This window comes from Anomalospiza imberbis, chromosome 8 (assembly GCF_031753505.1).
Source record: "Anomalospiza imberbis isolate Cuckoo-Finch-1a 21T00152 chromosome 8, ASM3175350v1, whole genome shotgun sequence".
Lineage (NCBI taxonomy): Eukaryota > Metazoa > Chordata > Aves > Passeriformes > Viduidae > Anomalospiza > Anomalospiza imberbis.
In genome coordinates, this window is record NC_089688.1 from 26,910,568 (window position 1) to 26,930,262 (window position 19,695).

The window sequence follows — 19,695 nt, forward strand, 5'->3', positions numbered from 1 at the left end:
GGACCTGCTTTTGTTCAGAATTGAGCACTTCTGGTGCAGCGAGCTGAAACTTTTCTTGCTTTTGAATCAGTGCCCCCATATGCTGCAGACGTGGCACCTGTGTGTGTTCAGCCTGTCTGCTGGTGGCAGAGGCACAGAGAAGCTGTGGCTGTCCCCGAGCCAGGGTTATCTGACAGTAGATAAGCAAGAAGAAATTCCATGGTGTCTTCCAGAAATGGTGAAATGTAGAGAAAATAGGTGCTAAGACCCAGCAGTGCTGGGTCTTTCTGGGGTAGTGCTCTGTCTTTAGGGCTCGTACAGCACTGGGGAGTTGGAGCAGTTGACTTGGTGCATTTGTTGAAAGAAGGCTGACAGATGACCTGTTCAGTAATGAGATCATATTCTTAGTTCATGATATATTTTCCCTCTCCTGACACTGATATCCGCCTTTTCCCTTGTCCCATCCTCTCCATGGTTATGCTTTTTTGTTGTTTGTGGGTTTTATGCTACTTCTAGATTTGCTATGATTAGTAAAATTAATGTAATACTGTCTTTGTAATCTGTTTTTTTTCTTATTCCTGAACTGTAACGCAGTGGTATGAGATTGTTAGTTCACAGATTTTGTATCCACAAACATGTAAGGTTGTCTTAATTTTTTGTTTCAGTTCCTTGCATAAGTTTTGATTTATACTTTTTTATCCATGTTACCTAAGATTTGTTTTGTTTTTTTTTTGCCTTTCTTTTCTGAACTCATTTTTCTTTTCCCATTTTTGTTTCCTCCATCCAGTATCTGCAGATGAAATGGCCACTGCTTGATGTTCAGGCAGGGAGCCTTCAGAGTAGACAAGCCCTCAAGGATGCTAGGTCTCCATCTCCAGCACACATTGTTGTAAGTAAACGCAGAAAGATGTTCTTCCTTTGTTTAAAAAAAAAAAAAAAAAAGCATTTGACATTAATGGCAATGGTTGTCATCAGTTTTCTTTTACACAGACCAAAGGAGAAATACCTCAAAACAAACAAATCCCTAACAAGCTTGTGGTAAAAGGAGGGAATACTTTTGTTATCACTGGGCTGAAATTATGAAATTATCATCCATGTGCCTTGCAGGAGACTAGGGAGTCAAAAATACTTTAAATTTACACACTGCAGCATTATGTAGTGGCAGTGGAGTCCAGTCAGGCTGGCTTACACATCTGACAGTGTTGAAGTGAAGAGAGTGAAAAGACTGTATGGAAGGCTTAGACTTAAGACTGCCTTAGAAAAATCAAAACCAAGCCTATTCTATGTCCATTACTTAAAGAAATCTTTTCTTATTGTAAAATCTTGGGTGAGAGTTTGCAAGTCAGTCAAGATTTTTACCTGGGTGAAGGCTCAAAAGAGCCAAGTTCAACAAAGCACATGTTCCTTTGTGTTGTGATGACTTCTCATTTAGTCTAAACATTGTTATCAAATGTTTACTACTACCTGCAAAATACAAAACTCTCTTTATAATGAATAGTATTTTTAAAAATACTGTTATTTATTAACTTCTTAAATTTTCAATTCTTGGTTAATTTTTCTTGTGCTTCTGTTGTGAAAACAATGTTGAGTTTGCAATGTTCAGTACAAATTTACATGAGAGTGGTTTGGGGGTTTATTTTACTTTCTAAAATAGCATCCATAGAGATCTAGAAGGAAATGGTGTATTTAGGAGGTGATTTGCAAGAGCAGTGATATGCAGTGGTCCATCCTCACCCACAGCCAGGGCCAGGGCCATTTATTGTTAAGGAGCATCTTAGCTCTGACTATTCATCTGGGACATTTACCTCTGGAGAGAATGGCATGTAGTGGGTTAGAATAATTCTTCTGAAAAAATTCATCATCAAATTTAATGTGATTTTTTTAAAAAAACTTTTTTACAACCATGGGATGATAAGGTAAATACTGGGAAAAGAAACTGCTCATTCTTTACTTTCTGCCCTATAGTCTGGAGCTGACACAGCTGGTAGATCATCCAAAGCACACATTGGTTTTGCTAGAAATCTCAAATCATACAAAACATTTTGAGGTGCTTCTTTTCCATTGTTGTCTCTTTAAATTGAGAATTGTCAGCCCATTGTGATGAGTGTCATAATTCTGTATTCAAAAGGAAAAAAAAAGATTTCCTATGTTTTAGAATCCATAGCTTCTAAACCATCAGAGAGCAATTGGAACAAGACTGGTATCTGCCCAGTTGGTATCTAGGGCTGGCTGCTTCACTTTTTCAGAATTACTTTGCTTTTCCTTCCTGTGCACTTGGGCTGTCACTGGAGGAAGAGATCAGAGAAAAGATGTCTGGCTGGTTAATCAGAAATCTACAGTCATCAAAACCTGCCATCATCTTACTCCTAATAAGAAATGAGCTAGAGAAAGTTTCCTATTTTAATTCTTTTCTTTTTACTGCTGTGTAACACCCATAGGATGGGAATGTTCCCGTGGCTCTGGCATGGTGGAATGGTGTCAGACTCCTAGGAAGAGATGGAGAGGGAGCAAGAGGCTTCTCCTGGGTAGCTGCAGCTGGGGAGGGCAGGATGAGTTTGGTTGGGATCCCCTGAGCTTCCCAGTGCTGAGCATCCAGTGTCCCTAAGCCTCCTGCCCCACAGGAGAGCGGACACGCCTTTGAAACCCAAAGCAGCCTGTGGTGCTCAGGGGTCTCAGCTGGGGTCTCAGCTCCCCTGACTCCCTCTAGCCCTTCCACCCAGGTGTGAGCGAGGTGGAGATGAGTGGTCAACAAAATATACAAAAAGGGTTCAAAAATCACAATCATTTTGGAAAACGAAGCGAAACCTGCTTTCAGGGAGGCTGAGGTTGATCTGCTTTGTGTTTTGACCATTTATGGGGTTCTTATGGATCTCTTTAAAAGCTGTTTCACTCTGCTATTCAATAAAAAGCGTATTTACCATAGCAACCACTTAGGCCACGAGGAACATATACTACCTCCGAGATGGAGGCCACCTTCCGAAAGAGCCACAGCTGGCATTTGTAATGTGATCTTTTGTGCTCCTTACAATGTTGGAGGGAGAGGAGGTGGAGGAGGGAGTGAGGGGGGAGAGCAGTGGGTTTTTGGGAGGTGGGGAGGGGAGGTTCTGCAAGGTTTAATGTTTATTTCTAGCAGCAAACTGTTTTGCCTTGTTCTATATTTTATAAAATATATAAACAAGGGGCAGATTTTCCTGGCACCGACCCCAGGCTGCATTAATTTTGTGGAGTGAAAATGGTCTTTTTTTTTTTTTTTTTTTTTTTTTTTTTTAAATAAAGTTAGAGCAAGTAGCGGCATTTGGGGGAGATAAAGTGGCTGCAGATGCCAGTTGGCCTGGGATGTGTCAGGCATCTCTGGTGTCCCCGTTGCTGCTGCTGTGCCTGCCCACAGCACCTGGGACCTGGCTGCTCTTGCACAGGGCCCTATATCCACTTCGTCTGCATTTGTGAAAACAGTTAATCTTTTTGTGGAACAGTGATGGGTATTTCATGGGCAGCCTGATGTTTCTGTGCAAGTGTAACATGTAGAGATACAAACTGGTTCTCTACCCTGGTTGCTGTGTCTAGTCTACCCATCAAGTGTCCCTATGCCAGTTTTTCATCTTCAAATCAGCTGGGCTGCCCTGAAGATCTGTAGGAAAATGCTAACACCTGCAAATCACTTCTTATCTTTCCCCTATCTCTGAAATCAGGATTTGAGGCTAATCTTCATAGCTGGATTACAAAGAGAGGAAAGGAGAGTGTGGCAGCTTGGGTTCCCAAACCCCCCCCCCCCCTTTTCTTTTTTCCTTCTTTTTTTTACCACTTTCTTTTTTTCCTACCTTTTTTACCACTTTCTTTTTTCTCTCCTTCCCCTTTTTTTTTCCTTCCTTTTTTTACATTCTTTCTTCTCAGTGCTTGGCTGTGACAACCACAAGCTCTGTGTCAGCTTTTACTCCCAGCTCCAATGAAACTCCCCTTAGGAGTGCAGCTTAATGACTCAAGGCTGCATAACATGGCCGTCTGTAATGTCTTAAGTAAAATCTGTTCTATTTGTCAGCCATCCTCTTTCAGATTTGTTTAAGAACATTAAGGTAAGACTACAAAAATTGAAGCAAAAGACCAGCATGAATAATTTGGCTGGATTGCTGTCCCCAGTGCCGAGGGCTGGGTTAATACTGCTTTTTTGTAGTGCTTGAGAGAGTCTCCAAGGTCCATAATGAGAAACAGAATATTAAACTGAAATTATGTTCAGTATGTCTTGAGGAAGGTACAGCATGAGGCTCCATTTAAGAACAGTGCATTTATTTACATTTAGGTGCTTCACTCATCTGGTAAGACTTTTTGCATCTTGCTCTGGCACAGTCATGCTGCTTATCTGTGTCCAAAGGTGAAAGAAAACTGGGGCAAAAATTGTTTTAATAGTATATTATTAAGCTTGCCAGGTCAAAATTTTGAATTCAGCCTGCAGATAGTACTATTATGAGGCCGGGATATTTTTAAAGTGTTTTTTGTGGTTGTTTCCCCTATTTTTTTTCTGACCTTTGATTTCATTGACAGTATTAAGATTTTGCGAAACAGTCCTAGCAGGAAGTTTTGGGTGTAAAGAAGACCCCAGCTTGCTCTCAGGGGGCAGGGTGCTAGTTGTCCTGAAGTCCTATGGTCAGTGTGCTCCTGATTTGATCCATGTGTGTGCTGCCAGCATGGTGATAAGGATGAGAGATGGGTGACGCAGGAGTGGGCACCTCACATGAACATTTTCTATTGCAGCCTGGACAGGCAGGTGAAAATGAGAAAGCAATGTCTGTATGAGGAACTCTGAAATCTGCTCACTGCAGAAAACAAACTCCTTTAAAACCTTTTTTATCTGTGTGCATTCCTACAACCTTGAGGAGAAAACCAGTGCTGTTCTTCCCTGTTCTCTGCAAAGTAAATACTCTGATTCAGCCATACCCTGTTTTAGGCAGGAGTGTGGGCGAAAGACCAGTCCTGGGATCCTGCCTCCTGCAGGCTGTGCAGACTTGCTTCTAGCTTCCTCACTACTTGGCAAAAACATTCAGGAGCCAAGATGATGGTGGCTCAGTACAGTATATTCCTTATAAAACACTAAGGAGTTTAAAAAATTCCTGCATTTTGAAGTAAATGTCAATGTTAACCTCGAGGGGAGGACTTCCAGTACTTTTTGGCCTAGTATGTAAGGAACACAGCCACATAGTAGACCAAATCACCAAGAACAAAGAATCACTGTGCAGTAGTGTATCTATTTTTTTTTCTTTTTTTTTCTTTTTTTTTTTTTTAAGTAAAAATGTTTTTTCAAAACATAATGTGACAAGCAAAACTGAAGGCAAAACCATCTGAAACATACTGACTGTTCTCAGCCTCTTCGATGAGTGTGGACCGCAGGCATCTGGGACTTCTGGGTGGTTTGGAGAGATCAGGAGGTTTTTTTCCCAGAGCAACTGGAGTTGAAGCTGCGCAGTCTGCCCTGCCTTTTCCCTAATTTTTTTGTCTAATGTGGTTTGTGTTTCTGCATTTTAAAGAAAATACAAATACCTACTAGTAACAGTTAGGTTTATTTCAGGCAGATTTTAAATTGCACCTTCAGTGTCCCTCCAGACAGGCTGGAAGTGGGGTGCATCCAGACATACATGTGTCCTGTATGTGTGGAGCCATCTGGAACCATAATCTTGCAACTTCCACTCACAGTGCTCCTAGAGGACTTTTAAAGCTCTTGCTTTGTTTGTCTTTAATGTTTTGTTGTAGGGAGACTCTTCTTCCTCTGCAGTAACCTCTTGAGATGTTAGTGGATTCCAGGCTGCCTGCAGCCACGATAGGACACCCTCTTCTGTCCCTAGAGATCTGCAGGGTGATCAGGAACTCAGTGGTGTTGTGGGGGGAAGGATTTGGCTGGACATCACTGGTATCAGTGCCTGGTGTTGAGAGGGACACGTTGTGGGCAGGAGGAGAGGGCTGTGTCGGAGCTGTCCTGCTGCCCAGTCCATCCCTGATGGCTGGTAGGTCATGGGCCCAGCACGCAGATCCCTGAGACTCACACTGCAGAAATACCCACGCAGACTTAATTGGAAAGCTCCTTTAGTGACTCTCTCCTTTTTAAATACTCTATACTTTATTTGGCTAATTGCTTTGTCAATTGCAAAGTAAATAAAATGTTTCATTAATACATGCCCAAAAGTATGCAAATGTCTTGTCCTGAATTTTTGGAGCTTCTTGGAATTAAGCCACAGAACAAATTAAGCTTGCTGAGAATTTTGTGGCTGAATCTTTCACCACTAATTCCTTTTGATTTTTTGTTGGAGAGAGGGTTGTGTTTGAAAAAATTCTGTGTACAAACCAGAATGTTTGGGGCTAAGTATAGAATTTACCTACTGGCAGCCCAATAAAATTGTTTTGGATGGGTTCCTATAAAAGACACCCATTATATTCAGTACCCATTAAATATGAATGGAAACCTAGTGCTTGGTTTGTGTAGACAACAGAAGAATTTTGGGCTCCTTGAAAGTAATTCACTTGGTAATTCGATATGTTTGCAAAATAGTTCAGACTTTAGGGAACTGCTTCATGGCCTTGTGTTTACTCTGTAACACAATGTCCATCCTCTACAGCCCTCGTTTCAGTGCTTTAGAGAACTCCTCTGCTGTAATGCTGAGACTGGGGAAATGTGCAGGCTTGTACCTCTTACTGTGAAGTGAGCAGGAATTTAATGCTTCTGCAAACATCAGTCAGCACTAAAGTACCTTCAGAAGACACCTTGGGGCTGGATTGGCAGCTGGGATGAATTGTCATGCTTGGTTGTAGTCATGAGATCTGTGAGTAGTTCCAAGAACTCAGAAGTATTTGGATGCTGGGATATTTCAGCTGTGAATAAATGTTGTAAAATGTATAGTACTGCCAACCCCAATTGTTCTAGGATCATGAGTCAGGCCTCAAAAGATCATGGGGATTTGTGGGGCTGGGGGTTGTGTGTTGTTTTTGTTTGTTTTCTGTTTCTTAAATAATACATTTTGTATTCTCTTTATTTGTTCTGTTTCCTGAGCCTGCAGGGTATACTCTGCTCAGTCTCAAAGTTTTCTCTATAGCAGTTTGTGAGCTTGCTGTGAGCTGAGTCTGAGGTTCTTCCCTAAACACTCAACTTCAAGGCTACCATGCCTTGAAAAACAGCAAGTATTGCTAGACTGGCTGTAAAATTGTAGGAGTTAGCAACCCTAAGTGTTGCTCCAGGAGAAGGCAGATGTGTAGGGGCACTAGGATAGGCTTGGCTCAATCAAACCCTCATCTGTTGAGCATCCATTTCTTGTGAATCATCTGGTTTGACTTTGGGAGAACCTGGTCCTTGGTGCTGGCAAAGGCTCTGGCTTTTGAGTGCTGGGGTGACAGACTTACCTTGTCATGGATGGCTGCAACATTTCCAGGTAGGGTAAGGCTTCTCTAACGTCACTAAGGATGGCTCAGCAGGTCCTCCTGAAGTAGCAGGTTTATAGCCATGGATATTGCAGTGAGCCAGCAGCAGTTTTGGTTTCCTGAAGAGGCTGTGCAGTCTTGCATAATAGTTGGAGCCTTGAGATTTGACATTTTGGTTTGTTATGACACACCAAAGTATATCTCTCACTGACATACCTGAGTATTGAAGCTCTCTGGTTGAAGAGGAAGCAAGACAAAAGCTTGTTCATCAGATCATCTTAAGAAAGATGTAGCCATGCTGCCTTCAGTGTGATTGGAAGTGCGTCTACAGCAGGATTCCTTCTTGTATCTTTTGTTCATAAAATAAGCCCTTATGTCCTATCCTATGACACAAATAGAATACCTAAATTCTGGCCATTTTTGACTAGTTAGTCTGGGATACAATAAACCTGCAGAGAGCAACATTTTGAGAAACTTACACCGGGAAGATGGTTTGGAAGAGTATTTCAGCACAGAGGAATGCAAGCTGCATTTTGAATTCAATCACATGCAGTTTGTTATGCTGAAGCATGCATGTTAAATGAACTTCTAGGGACTTGTATGGGCCTACAATTAAATATCAGCAGGCTATCAGCTCTCCAGCAGAAGAGTGGCTGTGCCAGGCGGAGCGGGGAGGACGCAGACGGTCGGTCCCCAGAGCCCCGGGCGGGTGCGAGGGCTGCAGCAGCAGCAGCTCGGCCTTGGCAGCGGGCGAGGATCCGCAGCAGCGCCGGGTGATGCTGCAGAGCCAGATGGGTGAGCCTGTCAGATCAAAGTTGATGTGTACCGAGGGTGGCAGGCTTGGCAGGGCTGCTCGCCGCAGGTCCTCCTCCCCGCGCACCCTGTCTGCAGCTGAAGTTTGTGGCTGGATTCAATCTGGAGCGTAGAGAAGTAGGTACTGAATAATGCAACCTCCTCTGGAGCCAGAGCCTGTGCTGACTGGAGCAGGAGCAGCCATCATGTGTAGAGCACAAGGTTTAATGGGTATGATATTGGCCCTGGCACTTATTTTTCTCCAAATTTCTAGAACCACCGTCTTCCCTTACCAGTCCAGCTTTGGGCTTGTTGACGCAGAATGGAAAAGCCCAAATACCCAGTGGAAGTAGCTGTCTCAGAATAACTATTCCTCATTATCTCTCCATGCGGCCACTCTCATTCAGCAGTAAGAGGTCCTTTGTGTGGTTTAGCTTAATCCGCTTTGGAAACGGATTAAGCTAAATCTCACAAAGGAACTCTTAGTGCTGAATAACAGTGTCCACACGGAAAGATAATTCGAAATAGTTGTTCTGCATTTTTCAATTCACACTTGAGCACAAAAACTTTCCCGTGCAGATGAGCCTACTTGAATAGGAACTGCCTATTTTCTGTCTAAGCAAGGTCTGTGTGCTGTGTCCAGGTGCTATAGTAAAGTAAACAGCACATATTTTTCATTAAAAAGACAGGAAGGAAACTGGAATTGCTGGGCTCAGGACCATTTTTTGCCAATTTGCTCAAGCCCAGGATTATTGCTTTTCTCACCAGTTCATGTGGTTTGGGATTAGATTATTCATGGGATGCTTTACTTTCTGGAATGTGTAGGCATTTCTGCTCTCTCTTGTGAAAGAAACTGGAGCTGCCTTGTAAGCCACTGAATAAAGAGAAGGAAGGATGCTTTCTGCTCTGCCCTATGCAGACCTGTTTGGCAAGGGGCAGACCCATTTTGGAAAGCCTTTGGGGAGTTAGAGATGTTACAAACAATAAGGAGTGATGCCTTTGTAAAACAAGCTCCCACCCCTAATCTGTCCCCAAGCAGTGTTCTGTGCCTATTCTCACAAAAAGAAGGTAGAAATAAGTTATCAAGCAGATTTTGGGCTTGGATATGCAGTGGGCTGGGGACAGGGGTCTCATTCCAGGGGAACTTACTTGGGAGCTTTGCTCATACATAACAGATACCTGTGAGTAAAGCCATTGAGCACGTTACCAAGGTGGGGAAGCATTGCTCACTCCTCTGTTTCACTGGTCTGGCCAGAACAGATGCTAAGTAACTTTCCCAAGTTGATTTTGAAAAACTGATGATTTCCACATCTGGATTTTAGAGGCAAGCAAAAAAAGCCTGTAGTCCCACAGGAAAGCAAAAAAAAAAAAAAAAAAAAAAAAAAAACAAAAACAACAAACCAAACACTACCATAAACTGAAGTAGAGGAAAGTTGCTTTTGGTGTCATTTAGATCCTTGTTTCAGATGTACCTTACACTTGGAATTAGTAAGTTTGGAGGAGCTGGACCAGTCCTTCCTCTACCTTGGCTGACAGTAGCCATGAAGCCAGGCCCCCATCTATAGGAATGATATGTGCAAAATGAGGGATAGGCTGGCAGCTGGTCATGGACATGCGTGGTTTGAACAGCTATGTTGGTGTGTTTATGAGAGGAAGGGTGTTTTCTGACTAACCTCCCTGATGGAAGTAAGAAGTAAGCAAGTTTTGGGGTTTGATTTGAGGTTTTTTTTTTTGTTGTTGTTATTCTTTTTTTCCTCCAACTTTATCCCTCTACCTTCTTGGTACAGATTAAGGACCTGATGGTGACCCTGGGCCCTGCAGTGCAGGCCTGCAGAAAGAGTTGCAGTTTCCTAGGAGAGGCAAGTGGTTCTTTAACATGCATTTTTCCTTTGGCACGACTCAAAGACTTCTCAACTGCTATTACTGTGGAAACTAGCTTCCCCTTCCTTTTTACTTTTTAGGCCTTGATTCAAGAAATCATTAAACATGCGTTGATGTCCATCGGTGTTCAGGACAACATTTAAGCATGTGCTCAAAGTGCTGTCTTGTGTAGTGATGCTTTTCTGAGTTGGGGTGCTTGAAATGAGCATTTATATGAAATAAAGTCCCTTCCTGAGAGACTATTGTGGCCTCTGCCTTTTCCCCAGCTACTGAAAAGAAAGAGGGAGAGAAGGAATAGTGCAACCTGAGTTCTTCTCCCTTGGAGCTTGTCCTTGTACTGACATATTTCTTCCCAGGGCTGTAGGAGGAGTAGTAGAAGAAACGTTGAAGAAGGATTTTAGTCTGTTGATGCTCATCTGCCCACTGGGAAATGAACAAAATCTGAACATGGTCTCCTTCCCTGGCTGAAAAGATAGTGTCTGGAAAAGGAAAGAAAACAATAAAAGTTGTCCCAATCTGTGTCTGCAGAGCTCTGCGATGTCAGTGTTGAGTGTTGTGGGCATGTAACTGTCCTGTAATAAGGAAATAATGTTTTATGGAGGAAAGCAGAATGAAGAGACCTGAGAGCCACCACTTTCTTACTATGCACTTATGGCTCCTGCCAAGCAGCTGCATGGAAACCATATCATTAGAAAACTCCAAATGTCTGCAGTGAAGTTTTCCCTGGCAGCAGAACTTCTGTCACTGCATGTTGGGCATGTCTACGTGGTTAATTAATATTAAGCAAGCAAGAATTTGAATTGCTAAAGTCATAACTGCTCCACGTTGACTCCTCATGTCAATGCTTTTCAAGCATGTCCAGCTCTTTGGACGGAAGTTGTTTACTGGACATGAAACAACCTGCTCCTTATTAAAGGGCTCTGATGGCCAGGCGGGTTACGTTGGGATAAGCCCTGGTGTGAATCTGAGGCAATGCTGGTTGCTCCACAACTGCTGCCCGAGGGGTAAACGAGGGGTAAACGTGAGGCAGCAGCTGCCGTTTGGGCTGAAGGTGTCTAGCATGTGGCTGGCAGTTACAGAGGTGCTGTAAGGCCTTGCTGGGCTCACCCTGCAGTGACTTGTTCTGCTTGTCATGCCTGGGGCACGTCCAGGGAGCGTCCGCTCACACCGGAGATGGACTGTTAAACTCCATTCCTGCATAGGCAACCTCAGGTCACTGCGCTGAGGAATCTGTGGGATGAATAAACAGTGAGAAAGTGTGAGGGAGCACTCCCAGCACTGGTGGTACAGGGGAACAGCCAAAGAGCTGGTGCTGTGTTCTTGTTCTTCTTCTGGCCAACTCAGTCTGCTCCATGCCTGGGTTCCTGGCTGGGCTTGTGACTCTTGAAATAAAGCATCACCTATTCACTGGTGGTTGGACTTGGGGGCCTTAATCTGGGGTTGGGAAATTAGGTTCCCTTCCCAAGTGCCATTAAAGCACGATAGTGCCTTCTTCCTGTGGACACTGTTTCACTGATGTGACTCTGTAATGAGCAGGTCAAAGCGCTTGGTGCAAATTAAAGATAATTTCATTATCATTTCACTGTTACCTGTATTTAGGAAGATGTAGTAGGCAAGGAGCTGTCAGAAAAGCAGATTGTTGTCGCTGCCTCAGACTGCCCAAATCCAGGGGAGATGGGGCTGTGCAGTGCACGCAGCAGTGGCTGGGTTGCTGTACGTGTGTGGTGTGACGGGCACCGTATGCTCAGGTCCCTTTCCCAGGAAGGTAACGTGCTCTGCATATCAGATCATGGCAAAGCTGGAAGCGACGTACAGCTCCCCTGAGTCTGAGTTCACAGTCCAGACTGGTAGGCTAGCCTGTCTTTGACATGCATATTTAATGCTGTAGTTGTCTTTGCATATTTTGCTGGAGGGGACTAAAGACAAAAAAAAAAAAAAAAAAACTGAAAAAACCCCAAACAAAAACCTGGTTGCTCACCTGTCCTTCAGCACAGGTGAGCTTTGCACTTTTCCCCTTGGACATCTGTGAGACATTTAAAAGAGCATCATGGGTTCCTTACATCAAAGAGTTAATAGCAGTGAGTGGGTACAATAGCTCATTAGGACTTAAACGTGGGCTGCAAACTCAGAAATCTTGATAATTTTGGTCTATGAGGACACTGAACTTTCAACCCTAGTTCAGCAATAATAAATGCCTGTTAAGTAAGGCTTCCTTTTATGAAGAGAGGGTGGATGGATGCATTTCAATGGGCTTTAAAAGTCTTGCTACTCATTTCAGCATCTGCTGGCCGAATGCATCCGGGCATGGGAAGGCATTTCAAGATCTGCACAAAAAGCACTTTGAAGTATAACCTTTGTGAGCATCTTAGCTAAACCTGACTGCAGTTGGAAGCAGCACTTTATCTATTTATTTATTTGGGAAGTATTTTTCTTTCAAAGTTCTTTCAAAAACAAAAAGCCAAACCAAAAATAAACCTGTGAGCAATTAAATGAAAATGCAGTTTTGAAACTTTGACCCAAAGTGAAAGGTGATGGTGTACGTTTGCTTTTCTCTTGGATGTTTTCATAACCAAATATATCAGTGCTGATTTGTGAAAGCAGGGAAGGTGAAGCTGTGCTTTGGGATAGTGCTCAGGGAGCTGCTCAGGCTGACGGCCCTGCCACCCTGGAGAAGAGGTGCTCAGGAATGTCGCCATCCTCTACAGCCCATGGTGGCTGTGCCCACAGGAATCCCAGTGAGGAGCTCAAAAGTCTTCTAGCAGACTTTTTAGCCCATTTGTTTACCTGTAGAAGGTTCCATTGTGGGAACTAAGATCCGAAACAAATTTCAGAGTGGCTGCAAGTTCCCACTTCATAAGTTGCATTCTTCCTTGCCTTGAGTTCGCAGGTCTTGATTCAGACAGGTTTCTGCTGAGGTCCTACATGAGAGCTGAAGTTGTGTGTGTGTATGTGTGCGTGTGTGTGTGTGTGTGTTTTACCTCGCCTCTCAGAGAGCACGAGGGAGACCTCCGTGAAGAGAGTGACAGGGTTTGATATAAACCAGCAGGACTGCATTGCTGCCATTATTCGACAGTAAAGCCTTTCACAATGCCATATGCTGTGCATTCCAGCGCAGCAGCGGAGGGTGTGATATAGTTAAAGCACACTCGGCAAACAGGAAACGCTGGTGACCGCTGTGTGTGCTTTTCATGGAGATAAAGTATTGAGAGCGTAACGAAGAAAAAAAAAGTGCTGGGAATGGGGGGAGAGGACGGCAGGGGTGAAGGAGGGGGATGTATTTTGGGCCTGACGCTCTGGTCATTATGAAAACGCAGGCAGGAAATGCAGCCGCGAAGCAGCGGAGAAAACACTGCTTTGCTCCAAGATGTTGTTTTACTCCATTACGTGTATTTTCTAGTTTGCTGCTGGGTAGTGAGAGTGGATGTGTGTGGTTTGGTTATTTGCAGGGTATTTTTCTTTTTTTTTTCCTTTCTTTTTTTGTTTTGTTTTTTTTAATTAACTTTATTTTATTTTTAAAGTTCCTGCCACTCTGGCTTAGTATCCAGCTCCCTTCCCCTCTACCCTACCCTAATAATAATGAAAGGCTATTTTAAGGGACTGGAGTTCAGTAACAGATATTTCATACTCCAGGAAAATGCGGACATCTGTGTTTAACCTAAGCACAGTTACTTTCCTGGGCAATGGCTCTGCAAAAGGCATTGCAAAGCCTCCTCAGAGTTAGGAAGTTGCTGTTGCAGGGCAGGGAGGAAGGCAGGGGGATGGGACCAACAGGTCCTCAGATGGGGAGAGCTCTGAATCATAAACACACCATAGCTTTAATAAAATAAATGAAGTGGAGCCTTTTCAGACGAGGGCAGACTGTATTGGGGCAAGCCAGGCTTTTAACGTTGGGAGTGAAAATTGACAGGCTGAGAACTGGGACATAAACAAAAATGTCAGGCCCTGGGAGTCTTGTTCACTGGACAATGTCTCAATTGTTTCAGTGATTTTTCGCAGGCAGCAGGGGATAGTGGGAGATTTAACTCTTTACTGGCCACGTAGGAGCTGGAGGTGCTCGCAGAGTGAAGAAGTGGCAGAAAAGAGCATTTTTGTTTGGAAATGATTAAGCATGTCAGTGGGTGATAAGGGAAGGTCACGCTGTTCTCTGCATACTTGTCTGCTGTTAAAGTTGGGCTTTACACTTCCTTAATTTTATTTAGGTTTTGCTCCCTGCTTGGAAAAGCGTTTTTGGGATTTTTTTTCCCTTCTAGATTTGTTTTGCTTTTCATCAGGAAAAATGAGATCATGGGGCAGACCAGTAGATATATAATAAGAAGGGAAAGAGTCTGTGTGTTACTTTTTAAAAAAATTAGTACTTCATTAAATGGCTGACAGGCAAGTTTGGTATTTTAAGGCTGTCTAGATTATTTGGAATAGGCTGAAATGTGAAATAGGGAATGCCCTTTATTTTTTAACTGTTTTACTATTTTGCTTAAGTCTCAAAATAAAGAACCATCTTCAAAGAAGGCAGGGGAGAGGCGAGGAGCTTAGTTGTCTCATCATATTTTTGCTTTATTTATTATAAAAACAAACGCTGAAACCTGTTGCATACCAGCCTGACATGGGCAAGGTCCAGAAAGCTGTAACTGGTAATTCTTTACTCATCAGATTTTGAATGTGTGTTTTGTTGTGGGCAGGGGAAAGGAGGGCAGGACGCAAACCGAAGTTGCTTCTTCAGGGCGCAAAAGCTGTTGAGGTTTTTTTGCAGGAAGATAACCCTCTTTTAATAAAACGTGGGTCTTGTCTCAGTTGAGTGAAGTTGAAACATTTTGCAGGCTGGAAGCCAACTCACTTGGTGTGCAGCAGCCTGGTATTAAAGGTCTGGGATGTGCTGAGGTTGCTTTAACTTAATTTATGGAATAATAATGTATCTCATTTTTGTATCCGTGCATCCTCTGGCTGCTTTGTGTTCCGATGCATGTTTGCAGCCCCACACTTTCTCCTGCTTTCACATTTGTCCTTCCCCAGCCCCTGCCTGCTGCTGGTGGGCAGGCAGGAGGCGGGGAGCATCCCAGGGCTCTCCAGGGCCTTCCTGCCAGGCAGGAAATTGCCTCCTCCTTGGCTGCTGCACGCAGTAATGCTGCACTGCTCCCCAAATTCCTGCTTGGGAGATAAAGTGTCCTGTGTGATAAGGATGGGGAAAGTAAGCTCATGCTCTCCAGATGCTTCCGTGTGTGGTTCACATTGGCAGAGAGAGGGTGAAAACAATGGCAGTGTCCTATTGAAACAGGCTGTTTCCAAAGGCCAGAGCAGGAAGAGTAAGTTGCTGTCCCTCCTAGACTGGAGCGAGTGGGCACTAAAAACACATGCTAGAGCTTCTGTGGAAAGTCTGGCTCCATATGTGTTTTGAAGTGATACTGGTTTCAGAGATTTAGAAAACAAAAGTTGTTGACATGTTGGAGCAGTTGCTTCCCTGAGTAAGTATCCTGAGTAGAGCTGGATTTAATAATTTATAATTAATCATTCGTGCAGCAAAATGAATTGCTCTTCCTGTTAGTGAAGGATCACCGAAGAGATCGTGATTTTTTTGTGGAACTTTCTTTGTTACTCATGCACAAGTCTCAGCATTCTGTCTTGGAGATCATCCACAAGCAGTTCCTGAGCTGGCTGGTGTTGGGGCTCCTCTGAGCAGAGATGGGGAACATGTGATACATTTCCGTCCCCTGGGCTGAGCAGTGAGTGATACTCTTTAATTAATAAAAGTTTATTTTCCATGAAGATTCTCCAGTACTTGCATAAATTCACCGTCTTGGCAAGTGTCCTTACCACTGAATTAATTTGCTGGTGTAGTCACAGAAAGCAGTTAGCTTTGTCACTTAATGAATTTCTCCTATTTGCTACAGAGCACAGCGTAAAGCTGGTCCAGCTCAGGTTGCTGTGGTTTTGTATGTTTTAAACACAGAAGTAAAGAAATCAGTAGTTTGAAGCATTTTGTTAGGAGTATTTTGAAATTTCCACCCCTTTCTAGTAATGGATAACAGTCTGCTTTGATTTGAAAATAAACTCATTACTGATAATAACAGCCTACAAGAGATTTCTGCTTCTCTGCTCCTCCCCATCTCCTAGAGAGACATAACTGCTGTTCCAGGTGAAACAATGCTATTTTTAGTGCCATTGCAGAACATGTTCACAAGATGTCTGCTATACAGCTGGACAGTCCATCTATGTGTCTGTTTAGTTTTCAGGGCTGCCTTTTCCAGGACATCTCAGTTAGCAAATAGTTAAATCTCTAGTTTAGATGAACTGGTAGGTGAAATAGGGGGACACTGAGAAGAAAATGCTCTTTGTAGCTATGTGTGGTGTCTATAACCCTTCAAGGCATGCTCAAGGCAGCTCAGTTGTCCAGAATGAACAGCATCTTTAACCTTTGCTTGTGTTATTAAGGTTTTGGTGCAGTGTAATCAGCAGGTCATCTGCTCTGCTTTGTCTCCCACCCTTGTTCTAAGACATGCCTGGACGAGCCTGTGGAGCTTGGGCATCATGTGCTCTCATGTCCCTTCACCTCACAAGACCTGAAGCCTGCTTGTGGAGTTTGGGAAGCTAGCAAAGCAAGAAATGGGCTAAGTCACACTTTGTAAGAGTTGAATGTTGTTTGCCTGCCTTCTGGAATGAGCACGTGCTGGGTGGTGTAAGTGTTTGGATAATTCTTGTTGCTGTGCTTCTCCTGTGAATATTGACTCAGCCTGGTGAGATACAGGTGTGGTGGTGGTTCAGTGAAGGGCTCAGAGAAACACTCCTGTTGTTCTGGTTGGGTGTTTGGAGGTGTGATTGAGAGCTGCCACAGATTTGAGATATGAAGCAGGAAGCAATCCTCTCCCTGTGCTGTCAGCAGGAGAGCTGTACCTCTCTGAGGGATGAATGACTCCTGCATGGCTCTGCACCCATGCTGCCCTTGCACTGGGTACCTCCTGCCTCTGTGAGGAGTGAGGAAAGGACTTTTAAATTCCTCTTTTGCTGCTTGAACATCTTCCCAGTGCAACCTCAGGGTAAACGTGGACATTCAGTTTGTTTGGAGTCTTCCCTGCAGGCCACTTCTCACCAGCATCTGCTGCACCCACAAGTTGAGGTGATGCTGGAAGTTCTAGATAATGGTACTTTGCACTTATGTAGCACTTCACATTTCCAAAGTGCCATAAAAACCCCAGGCTTCCTATCAGTCCCCGGGGGAAGAGGGAGCTTGGCATTATTACCCTCATTTATGGGCAGAATAGCTGAGATGCAGAAAGGTTAAGTGGTTTGCCCAAGCCCACACAGCAAGTCAGTGTCAGATCTCAGATTAGACTTGGAGTTTTCTGGCACTTGCTGTCCTTGTGCAATCAGCTGGGAGTGCGTTGCCCTCATGAGATGCTCCTTGTCAAGCACGGAAACTTTGTGCAAAACCTTTCAAAATGTGCAGAGAGACCTTGCTTTGGAGACAATGCTGTTTGCTTCTCTTTATACTTTACAGATCCTTCCAAGAGGCAAAAACTTGCCTTCAGTGGAGAAAAGTTCAGACTAAAACACGGTTGAGCTAGTGGTGGCATCTCATTGTGCTGGGCAGGCTGTGAAGAGCTGTGTAACCTGGCCTGAGAAGCACTCAGGTGAAGCAAAGTTGCTCTTCAGTAGCAGCAACTTTCTACAGCTTTTAGGGAGAGAAGGCACAGCAAGAGGCTCCTGTCTGTGAGAAACAATGCCCCAGCTACCCACGGGATTGCCCTCGAGGAGATATTTGGTGTGTGAGGATGCTTTTGTTGGCGAATGAGTGCCTCTGCCTAGCACAGAGTAATTTGCTTTCAAAGTAGATTAGACCTAACTGGGAGAATGCTGTTAATCTGAAGCTGTGAGTTCTGCATCTGTATTTGATCTGGAATAGATACTCTCATTTAAAATTGCATTTGTTTATTCTAGATTGATTTATCTTTTTCATATGGAGACAAGGCCTTATCTCTCAAACCACAGTTTGGGCAAGATACTAAAATTACCAGGTTATTTAATGGGGGTGTCAGGCAACTCCTTTCCTCTGGTAGGCGATGCAGATTTTCAGAGGGATCATTTCCAATACTCTCCGATGATGGGTTTGAATGGGCAATATCCAAATTATTTCCCTGGATGTCAGGCGGTAAAGCTGGCTGTGCCTATGCACAAATTTGCCCATCTAAAAGAAGTGAATGAAACTGGGCTGGAGGAACATACTGGGCCACTGTTGAGGTTCCAGAGGAGGCTGTCAGAGTGGCGTCTGTGTCTCCCAAAAAGCAGAGCCAGAGGGTGGCAGGGTGCAGGCTGCGTGGCTGCGGGGCGGGATGTGGAATGCCGGTGTGTCAGTGGGAAACCACAGGGCGTGGTGCGGGGCTGGCACTGCCAGGGAGCTGCAGGGACAATGAGTCTGTGGTAGGCAGGCACTGATACCAGAGAGCCCCAGCTAATCTTGGTTTTGTGCGGTGTGGTCTGTTTGGATTAAAATACAAGGGTTGGGGCTTGGATTTTTTCTTTCTTTTGGTTTTTTTTGGGTTTGTTTTTTTTTTTTTTTTTGTTTGTTTTTTTTTTGTTGTTTTTTTTTTGCCATTAGGTAGTCTGGGGTCTCAAAACTCACCATTTAATATCTTCTTTCCACTGAGAAAGCAGGAATGGCCTCCCCACATACACATTTTAAGGTGGAATTAGCCCATGTAGGCCAATTTCTGAACTTTACACCAAGCCCTTATGCCCAGTTGAGTCACTGCATTTGTTTTGCAGGCTTTTAATTTTCCATTTCAGTGGTGGAAATATGCCTCTTCTGGGCTGGCCCAGGTGACATATCCTCTGCACATACCTTATTGCAGTGTTGGGTGACCCTGGCAGCCCACCTGGTGAACTCCAGTAGAGCCTTTTGGTCCCAAACACGCCTGGGAGTTGGCTTTGGGCAATGCCACCTCTTTGCTGAACCCAGATCCATAAAGTTGAAGGTGGATCATGTGTTCTTGTCTGGGACTTCCCCCCACCCTGCCCTGTGATTTGTTTGTGTGACACTGTAGGGGACAAAGGCATTGTGCATTATCACATGGCGAGTTCAGCATTTGCAGGTGACAGCCAGAGATGTACCTCTGTGCTCTGAACTGTTACCCATGGTGGAGGATGTCATACGGTGTCCAGAGATGCTTCCCCTTCCCCCACTGCCCACATGCCAAAATAAATATCTGATATGAAAGTCAAGGTACAGAAGCCAGCTGGATTGTACAAAAGGTCCTGTCTCCTTTCTGCTGTTGTTGTTGTTATTTTTTTAATATAATTTTCCTGATGGGTTGAATGACTGTCTCCAGTAGAATAAAGGGATGGAGAAGATATTTTGGCATTTCTTTGAGCAGTAGCGTGTTCCTTCTTTGAAATCTGGGGGATTTTTTTTGTGTTTGCTTTGGATTTTTTGTTTATCTGCTCATTTGGGCTTTATATTCCTCCCCCTGTCGACCCCCCTCTCCTTCCTTTCACAAATGGAGGAGAGGAGAAATTGTGTGCATGTGTGTGTGGTGCCCTGCCAAGCAGAGAAACTAAACAGACAGCCTCTATTGCTTTTGCTCTCACATCTCTAACTTAATTATGGGGGAGGCAAGGGGTGTGTTGTGTTTAATGTACTCCATGCTTCCAAAACTCTGCACT

The 19,695-nt window shown here is 44.0% G+C and overlaps 1 protein-coding gene across 22 annotated transcripts in view; it reads left to right on the forward strand.

Moving 5' to 3' along the window:
• The window catches only part of TCF7L2 (transcription factor 7 like 2), a 173,299-nt gene that overhangs the window by 61,411 nt on the left and 92,193 nt on the right, over window positions 1–19,695 (forward strand). For 18 of the 22 annotated variants that reach the window (XM_068198051.1, XM_068198052.1, XM_068198053.1 and 15 more), the window contains one exon: window positions 767–868. The exons of the other annotated variants lie outside the window; for them this stretch is intronic. In XM_068198051.1, coding sequence (XP_068054152.1) covers window positions 767–868 — 102 coding nt within the window. The remainder of the gene's footprint in view (window positions 1–766; window positions 869–19,695) is intronic. 22 annotated transcript variants of the gene reach the window in all.